At 30.6% G+C, this 11,804-nt stretch overlaps 1 protein-coding gene across 3 annotated transcripts; it reads right to left on the reverse strand.

The window, feature by feature from the left end:
* Positions 1 to 1,892: 1,892 nt before the first annotated feature.
* LOC127787865 (uncharacterized) lies at positions 1,893 to 8,758 on the reverse strand. Of its 3 annotated transcripts, none has more exons than XM_052315922.1 (5): positions 5,240 to 8,758; positions 3,234 to 5,154; positions 3,014 to 3,140; positions 2,652 to 2,930; positions 1,893 to 2,567 (listed from the first exon to the last, which is right to left on the reverse strand). In XM_052315922.1, the coding sequence occupies exons 2-5, from the start codon at positions 3,713 to 3,715 to the stop codon at positions 2,436 to 2,438; spliced, it is 1,020 nt and encodes a 339-aa protein (XP_052171882.1). In that variant the 5' UTR covers positions 3,716 to 5,154; positions 5,240 to 8,758; the 3' UTR covers positions 1,893 to 2,435. The 3 variants fall into 3 exon arrangements, with proteins under 3 accessions (XP_052171882.1, XP_052171884.1, XP_052171883.1); XM_052315924.1 differs by having other exon boundaries at positions 1,893 to 2,372; positions 2,495 to 2,567; positions 3,234 to 8,758; XM_052315923.1 differs by having other exon boundaries at positions 1,893 to 2,372; positions 2,485 to 2,567; positions 3,234 to 8,758.
* Positions 8,759 to 11,804: the final 3,046 nt, after the last annotated feature.

Raw genomic sequence — 11,804 nt, forward strand, 5'->3', positions numbered from 1 at the left:
TTTTCCTGGAGGACTCCCTAAGCAGTTCAACCCTCTATGGGGGATTCCTCTTAAGCCCACCCGAGTGCTCGTGACATGATTAGACCATTTCTTGTCAGGAAAGGTACACATTAATATTTGTTGACCATCTCTTTTATTTATCACATTATTTTCCTTCCCGTACTGACTTAAGCATCGGAAGGCATACACGGGTGAGGAATCCCCGCGTACCTTCTAACTTGTTCATGTGAGTGTAATGATGTCCTGAACAGACCGAAGGTTACTCCTAAATGGATCAACCTGCTACTGAAAATGCCCCCGAGGGCTTATTTGAGACCCCACCTAGATAATCGGAAACTGGAGCTACCCAACGTACATTTCCACAAACAGACACCTGTCAGCTGCCCGCCGACTCCAGCATTCCCACTTCATAAATTTTAATTATTGTATTTTGACAACAACAGAAACAGTAGTAACCATAAAAAATTGTGAAATGGAGAGGGGAAGATAAAAAGGTTTATTATATTTTGTATTTAATTTTTTTAATAAAATATTTATTATTAAATATATATATTACAAATTTTTAAAATCAGGAGCCTTTTAATTTTGAGGGCCTTATGCCCTCACGTATTTGGCTTCCCTATTGGGCCGATACTACATATTATACATTAATCTTTATTTATCTATGTACCACTTAATACGTTATAATATAGTATATAATATATATACACTTACAGCATTGCAATTTTTTTGGTAGCTTTGAAGCTTGGAGACTAAGTCTTCCAATTTAATTCCCCCAGGCATAATTATAATAAAAAATGTTATTTGCACAATTAATTGAGTTATTAAAAAGATGATCGAATGTGCCAAAATTTAAAAAATGAAGACATTTTTGCCACATTCGAACTTCATCATCACACTACAAGAAAAGCAAGTTTTAGCGATGGAAAAATCCATCGCTAAAACGTAAAATTCCATGGCTAAACTAATTTGCAATAGAATTAGTGACAAACAAAAATCCATCACTAAAAGTGGCGTCGCTGAAATTTAGCAGCAGAAAATAATGACGGGTAATTTAGCGACGGAACTTTCCGTCGCTAAATCAGTAACGGAAAAGTCCGTTGCTAAAATCAGCGACAGACAATTCCGTCGCTAAATCAGTTAAAATTAAAATAAAAAAAAAAAAAAGAAATCAGCGACGGCCACTTTGCCCGTCGCTGATTTTCAAAAAATAATTAAAAAAATTAAAAAATAAAAAATAATTTAAAAATAATTAAAAAATAAAAATTAATTTAGCAACGGAACAGCCCTCGTAGCTAATTATTTAGAAAATAAAAATAAAAATTATTATTTAAAATTATTATTTATTAATTTATAAAAAAATTATATATATAAAAATTTTTATTTTAAAAATTTATAAAATAAATTATAATTCATATAAATTAATTATTAAATAAATTTAAAATTTTTGTTTATTTTATTAAATTAAATTATTAATTTATATATTTTAAACATTGATTAATTAAATAAATAGAAAATATAAATATAAATTATTAATTAATTAACAAAAATTACATACAAATAAATTTTTTAATAATTAACAATTTTTTTATTGAATGAACGGTATTGAAAATTGACTAAATTAATTAATTTGTATATTTTAAAATTAGTGTATTTTAATTAATAATTTATATATTTGTATTTATTCTAATTAATTTATTTATAATTAAAATTTTATTTTTTCTCAAAATTTATTAACTAATTTACAGATAAAAATAAAATTAAAATATTTTAAATTTAAATTCATATAAATATGTAAGAAAAGAATATGAAATTCAAGTAAAGAAAATGAAATTCACATAAAATACATAAATATTCGATTACACTTAACTATCATTATCCTCATCATCCTCATTACCCTCATCATCTTCATTATCATCAATTGGGTCTCCACTCGATGGGCCTGTCGATGGTCCAGTAGCAAATGTAGATTGATTAAATACTGTCGCCATCATTTGATTCATTTGGTCCTTCCACGCCACCATCTCTTACTGCCATTACCGTAACTCCGCATTCTCCGCAGTCATATGGGTGATTGTCTGTCTCATTTCTTGATTTTGGTTGCGCAGCTCCTCATTTATCTGGGTGACCCTCAAATTCATTTGTTCAAAATCATGTGACATGAACCCACCACATGAACTACTGGAGGTGCTACGAGATCCACCCGGGTAAGACTTTTTACCTTGAGACCCGAGGCCGTAAATACGACCCTTTTTGTTCCTACCAGATACAGCCTGATAGAAGAGGTGGTGCTAGTCGACTACAGGTGAAGAGGGCGAATCACTGTCGACAGATGCTGAAGATGTCTCTATATTTAATCTCTCAAACACCTCCTACATAAATTAAAACATCAACAATTTTAAGTAATAATTTTTTCATTAAATTTAGTTAATAATTTATATAAATTCAATTACTGCAACGCCTTTTGATCTGTTATCAACCCACACTTCTTGACCTTGATCATCCTTCCGAGTGTGGGTTTTTCTGAAATGTTCAAATTCAGTAGGCTCGCGATTTAATTCCCTTGCCTACAAGACAAATGTATAAAATAAATAAGATAAAATAAAAACCACCATATAAGTTCTTAAAATTACATTTAAGTAAGAAATTACCATCCTTCTTCGACTCTCAGTGAAAGGAATGGATCCGCCCGTGTGAATTGACCCACCAATCATAGAGGCGCGATTTTTTTTATTTTGTTCAGCCATTTTCTTGTACTGCTCATCATTCCACTTTTCTTGCAATGCCCTATGCACGTCCGGATCCATCCAAGCACCTGTATTAGCACCACTTTTAATCTTGTTCAAACTGTTTTTGAAACTTTTTCGACCTGACGCATTCCAAGTGATCCATATACGATCACTCTCCTCCGGTTGCCACTTGTACTTTTTCTACAACATGTTAAAAAAGAATGAATATGTATAAAATTATAAATTTAAACTTTTATATAATTAAGAATTGCAATTATACTTACGTTAAATTCTTCCAACCACATCTGTCGCGTTATTTCTGGCACTTCATCCCAATGAAGCCAAGGTTCAGTATATCGTCTCTTCCAAATCTTTGTTTGATCAACTGGTAGGCCAACAGCAGGAATAAAACTGTAAAACCAGGCATATTAATAAAAAAAACCATGCATTTATGTGTATAACAATTGCAAACATTCAATTTAAAACAATATATAAAATACTCACTAATCACAACTCTGATTATAGGATAAATTTGTTCGTCCATCAACTTGGTCGGTCTCTATTGGCTTAGATGGAGTCGCCTCAACATTCTGTCCAGGAGAGGAGGACGAATGATGTGCTTGAGGTGTTGGTATAAATGGGAATGGATATGATCCTCCAAAGGGATGAAAAGTAGGCATAGGCAAAGGGGCAGATTGTGGTTCAGTCTGGGATGGGTGGGATGTGGGTAGAACTGTAGGAAAACCCATAGGAAATGGCATTGCGCCATATGGCTGTTGAAACTGAGTCATGGGTACGAAACCCTGTGGATGCGATGGCTGAGGGTATAAAGGAGTAGACGGAACAGCATGTGTGGACACAGAAGGAGAAAAGTGTGAACCAGCACTACTGGAATTCGGAGAAGGCGTGCTCCTATAGGATCGATTGGTACCTCTAGCTCTACTACCCCTACCCCTACGTGATCCGGGAGAAGAATGGCCTGACATTTGTTTCGAGAATCACATGAAAAATACAAAATTGACAAAACATACAATCACAAACATTAAAAAAGATAAAATATTATATCATAACATATACAAGTTAATTTACAAGTTGAAAAATAAATTAATCATCTTCTTCAACATATTCATCCATGATTTCAGCATCACTATCTATGTCATCAGACAATAACTCTTCTTCATCGTCTTCTGATATAGATTCATCATCTGCATCATCTTCTTCTTGCTGAGCGACATCTGAAACATCTATTTCCTCAACTATACCATCTAAATCTTGTAAAGTACTTGTAAAGTCATAATTTTGATCTATTTGAGATGATTCTAGTATCTCATATTCTTGAAAAGGTTCTTCCATGTTGGCTTCGGGAGCAATTATTGTACCTCGTGGCTTTATTTTAATAACAATCATCCAATCATGTTTAGCATGGCAAGTGTCGGGATACGACGCGTAATAAACTTATTCAGCTTATTGGGCAAATATGAATGGATCATATTTCTTATACTTTCTTGACGATTGAACCTCCACAATACCATACTTATCGTGAATTTTGGTTCCCCGAGGACTTGGATCGTACCATTCACATTTAAATAGAACTACCCTTTTGATTGGTAAGCCTGCATATTCAAATTCAATAATATCTATGATTTTTCCATAGTAATATGTTTTTGAAGATCCAACTCCTATCCCAGGCACGCAAACACCATAATTTTCGGTAGACTTGCTATTACTCCATTCGACGGTATGAAATTTATATCCATTCACAAAATACATTGGCCAATGTCGCACATGTGGAGTCGGTCCCCATCCTATGTTCTGAATTAATGGATCCGTAACTTGCGTGCTAAAATTCACCTGATACAACATTTGAATCACTTAATATTGTATACTCAAATTCAATTTAGAAAATAACCTAACTAACATTGAATTAACGTACATGCAAATGGAACCACGTAGGAAAATGTTCCTCGATTTGAACATCTATTTCTTTGTCGGTGATATTTGAAGATAGCTCGCGCAATAAATTGGTATACATGCTAAAAAATTAAAGTTATGTATCAACTAAATAATATGAATTCAATATAAATTTATAAATATATTCATTTAAATTTTAATTCTTACTCGATATAAGGTTCGACCTCTGGAGTATTCAGCAAGACATAATTTGGCAGCTTGAAACTCTTTTCCATCCATCCACCTATTTTTCATTGGACCAGTAGCACGGCTTGGATAATTGAAAATGGAAATTTGTGGATATGAAGAATCTCCCCCATCATCATTTCGAGGAACTCTCATTCTTCTTGATTGAACATTTGATTCAAAATAATATGAACCAAACGTAGACGTCTCCTCAATCAAATATGCCTCGCATATAGATCCTTCTACACGAGCTATATTGCGGACTTTCTTCTTTAAAGTGTTGAGAAACCTAAATAATTCCAAGATCTTGTCAACATATAAAAAATTAAGTTATTTTAAAATAAACATGGTACAACATTATCAAATGTTATTACCTTTCAAAGGGATACATCCATCTGTATTGTACTGGTCCCCCCACTTTTGCTTCGTAAACTAAGTGTATTGGCAGATGCTCCATTGGGTTAAACCATCCCGGAAGGAATACACGCTCTAATTTGCATAAAATTATGGGTATATTTTGTTCCAAGGCATCAAGGTGTTCAATCCTCAATACTGTTGAACAAATGTCTTTAAAAAAACTGACATAACTCAGTAATCGGATTCCAAATTCAATCTGGTAATGCTGCAAATGCCGTTGGAAGTAATCTCTCCATGAGAACATGACAATCGTGACTTTTCAACCCAAATAACTTTGCATTTCTCATATCAACGCATCTACCCAATCTGGAAGCATATCCATCAGGGAGCTTAAGTTCTTTTACCCACTTCAAAACACTTAACTTCTGCTCTCTTGTGAACGTGTATTACGCCTTAAGTTTCCAATACTTACCCCCACCACGGTCTATTAGCTCAAGCTCTTTCCGTCTACAATATTCTTTCAAGTTCATTCTGGCCTTTGTATTGTCTTTACTTTTACCCTTCACATCCATTATTGTATTAAAAAGATTGTCAAAAACATTTTTTTCAATGTGCATTACATCTTAGTTGTGCCAGATCATATTATCTTTCCAATATGGTAATTCCCAAAAAATGCTCCGTTTGGTCCAATTATGTTCTGCACCATACCCAGGCATACCACAGTCTTGTAACTCCAATATAGATGAAAAATTACAGACTCTTTGAAAACATTATCTCCATTTAACCGAGATGGTGGAGAAGAATTCTCAACTTTGTTTTTTTGAAAAGCATTGGTATTTCTCCGAAATACATGATCCATTGGCAAGAATTGTCTGTGACAATCAAAAAATGACGTCTTTCCACCATACTTTAGAACGAAAACTTTAGTTTTTTCCATACAATACGGACATGCTAATCTACCAGCTGTCATCCAGCCAGATAACATTCCATATGTAGGAAAATCATTGATGGTCCATAATAAAGCAGCCTTCATCATAAAATTTGTCTTTGTTGAAACATCATAAGTCAAAACTCCTTATTACCACAACAACTTCAATTCATCAATTAAAGGTTGTAAAAACACATCTATCTTATTTTTCGGATTTGATGGACCTGGAATAATAGCAGTCAAAAAAAGGAACTCTCTTTTCAAACACAATCCAAGAGGCAAGTTATATGGAGTCACAATGACTGGCCAACAAGAATATAGGCGACCCGATTGACTATACGAGGTGAACCCATCTGCACAAAGACCAAGCCTAACATTTTTAGGATCGGCAGAGAAATTTAGATATTTCTGATCAAAATGTTTCCATGCTTTCCCATCAGACGGGTGAGACAGTACACTGGGCTCTCTTCGACTTTCATGATGCCATCTCATGCTCGCAGCTGTAATTGTAGAAGCATATATTCTTTGCAATCTTGGTATGAGAGGCAAATACCATATTTTTTTATAAGAAATTTGTTTAAATTTTCCCTTCCCACTTCTTGCTGGTTTGAAACGAGGATGACCACAAAACTTACAACTCATTTCGGATTCGTCATCTTTATAATACAACATACACCCATTTAAACAAGCAATCTTCTTACAACCAAGACCAAGTTGGGAAACCAACTTCTTAGTATGATAAAGATCAATGGGTACACGATTACCAGTTGGCATTGTTTGATGCATAAACTGCATGATTTCATTATAACAACCTTCAGACATGTTATAATCAGACTTAATACTCAACATCCTAACTGCAGCAGAAAGTTCACTTTCTACTTCGCAATTCGGAATACAAGGGAGCTTGTGCAGCAGACAACATGTCATAAAATGCTTGTGCATTTTCATTCGGTGTTTCATCTACATTGTAAGTCTGATAACTAATTCCACTTCCAGTATCATGCATTGTATATGGCATATTGGATGGTCATGCCGCATCCATTACCATCTGTTCATACGAATTAAACTGATCCCTAAAACTGTCTTCTCTATAATATTCATTTTCAACAGCCGATGGAGCCACAACGGGCACTTCTTCCCCATGATGTATCCAATAATAATAACCCTTCATGAATCCATACTTGCAAATATCCTTTTTCACCTCATCGACTGATTTGAACCTCAAACATTCACATTTTGTACAATGACACTTTAATTTTCCTCCTAATCTTATGAAACTCTCTTGGGTAGATGCAAATTGAATAAACTCATCAACACCTTTGTAAAATTCTCGGGTGATGTCACTCCTTCGTAGATTGCATCTATTATCAATTCACTTACGATACGCCGGTATTTTCATTTTAAATTCTATACTATATAACCCAAAAATACAAACTTAAAAACAAAGTCATCTTCAGTACTACAATAATATTTGCAACCTATTAGTATATTTGTCGATAATTGACAATCTAGCTAAATATAATTCATTTTTTATTCATCGTAACAAAAATATATTTAATTTAATTTTAAATATAATTTCTTATTTATTGATATATTATTTCTTATTTATTTATAAGTATAATTTATTATTAAATATTATTTTCTACATACAACATTTTATTTATTTATCAAATATTATATTTTATTTATTTATTGATATTATTTATTGTGAAATCTTATTTTATAAAAATATCTTTTATTTATTTATAAATTATATTTTGGTATTTATTTATTAATATTATTAATTTTTAAATGTTATTTTATAAACTTGTATTAAATAAATAACTATTTAAACCAACAATATTTGTTTAAAAATAAATTAACCCACCAACAATATTTATAAAAATCAATTACTATATTTGTACTTTTAATCTAAAAATATAAATAAAATACTCAAAATATAATTATTAAGTTTTTATTTAAATTCGTTATAATATATTTAATAAATAACTATTTAAAATATCTTTATATATTTATAATATTTATTTACAAAAAACAAAATTAACATAATAAATTTTTTATCTTAAATTTACATATTTTTTAATGCTTTCTCATTTAAATCATTAATAATATTATCATAATACACAATAATATATATACAACAGTTATCATTATAAACGAGAAACCTATCAAGATTACACATTAACAAGTTATCATAATAATATTCACAATCATACTATCACAATACACATTAATAATATATTCAAGTAACATGTTATCATTATAAATAAAAAGTAAAAAGTATTATTTTACTGTTTATTTGATCTTATAAAAACAAATATAATGCACTCATAAAAACAAATATAATGCACTCATATTAATCAAGTAGCAAGTTATCAACTATTTTCTTTTTTTTTTTAAGTTTCCAAAATTTGAAACCCAACAAGACTACCTACACTATAATATAAAGATTACCCTAACAAATACTGTAAATATGTCCTCTACAACTAGGATTCAAATTTTTTGAGACTAACTCGTTATAATTTTTATATGTTTTATCTAATGCACATAGTTTTTAGGTAACTACCAAATTATTTTTAAATAATATTTCTATATATTATTTTTTATTAATTTATAAGAAAATATTTTATAAATTAATTATTTTTAGCCAATTAATGGGGGAAGAGAGTTTGGTTGAGTTTAGCCAATTAATTATTTTCAAAGTTGGGAGGGAAGATAGATTTTGACATCATAAGGGGTGGAGTAATGGCCTTTGGAGAGCTATTTTTTTGGTCTTTTTGGAGTACGTTCTAATGATGAGGGACTATGCTGCCTGATTGTTTTGCTGTAACTGCTTGTGGAATAGTATAGTCCTCAAAAAATTTCTACTCTCTCTCTCCCTCTATATAATAATAATAATAATAATAATAATAAGATGAATAATGATGTTTTAAGTACTTTGCTTTTAAGTTACTTGCATTTTTTCTATTTTCATTATTGTTCGTTCTAGCTTTCTATTTTGCTTGAATACATGCTTGGGGATTCATTTTTAGATAATATTTTTTATTTATAAAATATTCTATTTTATTTATTTGACCAAAATTTATCTTTTAAACGTGGACATCTAATAGTGTTTCCTTATGAATTAAAAGATTTTGATTCTTTTTGAATATTAGATTTAAATTTTATTTTATATTTTTTAATTTTAAATATTATTTTTACTTTTAAATATTAATTATATTATATCATTTATTTCTTTATACACTTTCAGACATAATATAATATAAATAATTTTAAATTTATATTATATTATATTACTTATTTATTTTTAAATATTATTTATTTCTTTTTACACTTTTAGAAAAGAAAATATTCTTTTTACAAATAAATCATATATTCATTTTATTTTTATATGTAAATAATATTTTATATAAATAACAGAAATAACATTATTATTTTTTAATTATATATACAAAGTTATTACAATTAACAATTAACGTGTAAGGTGTAACAGTTAATTTATCCTATATTTTACAATTACCAGTTATTTTATAACGTGTAACATTATTATTTTTTTTTCATTACAGTTAACAGTTATTATTATTATTATTATTATTATTATAAACAGTTATTATTATTTTTTCTCATTACTAACGTGTAACAGTTTTTTCTTATTATTATTCTTTTTAACAATTAACGTGTAACAAATAACTAACAAAAATATTTAATCAAGTAACACTTAATCAGTCTAAATTAACAGTTCTAAATATATAAAAGAAATCAAATAATCTACACTAAGATCTATAATTTTATCTCAAAATATTTAAAGATGCATTTAACAATTAAAATGATAAAATATTAAAAATATAATGTATAAATAAAGAAAGAAAAATAACTTCTAAATATTGATGATATTATACTTGTGGATGAGCACGAAACCACAATGAAGGTTGAAATCACAATGAAAAATCTGAAATCTCTTGCCAAGCGAAAATCGAAATCACAACCGAGAGAGAGAGAGGGGTAGACATGGCCACGGTTCATGAACCGCCGGTTCCGGTTCATGAACCGCCAGTTCCGGTTCAAGAAATCTTTGAACCTGAACCGAACCGCCCAAGGGTGGTTTGGGACGGTTCGGTTCCGGTTCCGGTTCGTGCCGGTTCGGTCAACGGTTTGGATCGGTTCGGTCAACGGTTTGAGCCGGTTCGGTCAACGGTTCCGGTTCCGGTTCAAACCGAATTTTTTAAATTTTTTTTAAATATTGTTGTATTCAATTTTGGTCCTTGTTCCGTTGTTCGGTTCGGTTTGGTTTCGATTTTTAATTGTTAAATGTAATTGTAAATATAAATATTCTCAACCATATTTTTAATAAAAAAACACTACTAAAAATTGAAGAAATATAAGTAATAATTTCATTAAAAATAATTAAAACAACTAAACAAGTATGTAATACAAGTAATTAATTTTTACAAATGTGAAAAATAAAAAATAAAAAATAGAATTAGACTTAATTTCATTAAAAAATAATTACAACAAAAATGTAATACAAGTAATTAATTTTTACAAATGTGAAAAAAAATAAAATATGAACTTGGATGAGTTGGATCCTACGCATCTTCATTGGAGTCGGAAGTCGCCGTTGTTGAACCATCATTAACCCATTCGTCAGATAATGATGAATGGATAAGTTCTTCTTGACGTCGCATGTTAGCTCTTTCCCAATCATCGAGGCAAACTTGAGCTTCCAATGATTCTGGAGCCAATCTTGATCTTCTTTCGTCCAAAATGTTGCCTCCACTATTGAATGTTTGTTCAACGGCTACAGTTGAAGCTGGAACTGCAAGAAGTTGACTTGCAATAATTGCAAGAGTTGGAAATGTCTCCTTGTGCCTTTTCCACCACTCCAAAATTTCAAAATTTAAACCTGTATCATCACCAAACTCAAAAACTGTGGTTAGATAAGTTTCGAGCTCCGAATGTGAGCTCGATCTAGATTTTTTCCTCCTTTGATCTAAAAATTTATGACCCCATTTCATTGGTTGGGAGGAAGAGGAATGCGAAGCCATGGATGGAAATGATTCTTCACTACTAGGAGCAATAACATATGCTTCATATAATTAATTGCATAAAGTTCTAACCTTAGAAATTATAATATTCACATCAATTTCTTCATTATTTTCTAATCCTAACAACGAATAATAGTTAGACAAACACTCAATTAAACCATCAAATTTACACCTAGGATCAAATACCATAGTAACAAGAGAAATTTCAGGAATAAATTGATAATAACGTAACCATTTTTCTCTCATTTCTACAACAGCATGACAAATTTCTTCAACATTAATTCCTTCCATTAATACACCGGCCACTACTAAGTGTATGAGTAGCATCATTAAAAATTCGTAAAATATTCAAAATTGAACTACAAACATTCCACATAGTTGGAAAAATAGGATATTGTGGAATATAATTTGCTGCAAAAGAACACAATAAATCTTTATATTCAAAAGATTGATTAAGTAATTTAAAAGTTGAGTTCCAACGAGTAGGGACATCTTTTGAAAAACGTTTTGGGGTTTGACCATTGGAGGTGCAAAAATGTGCCCATGCTTTTGCAGTTCGAGGGTGTACCCAAATATAAGAAATAACATTTCTAATTGGATCTAAATAAG

The sequence above is a fragment of the Diospyros lotus genome, chromosome 13, assembly GCF_014633365.1.
Source record: "Diospyros lotus cultivar Yz01 chromosome 13, ASM1463336v1, whole genome shotgun sequence".
In the NCBI taxonomy this organism is placed as follows: Eukaryota; Viridiplantae; Streptophyta; class Magnoliopsida; order Ericales; family Ebenaceae; genus Diospyros; species Diospyros lotus.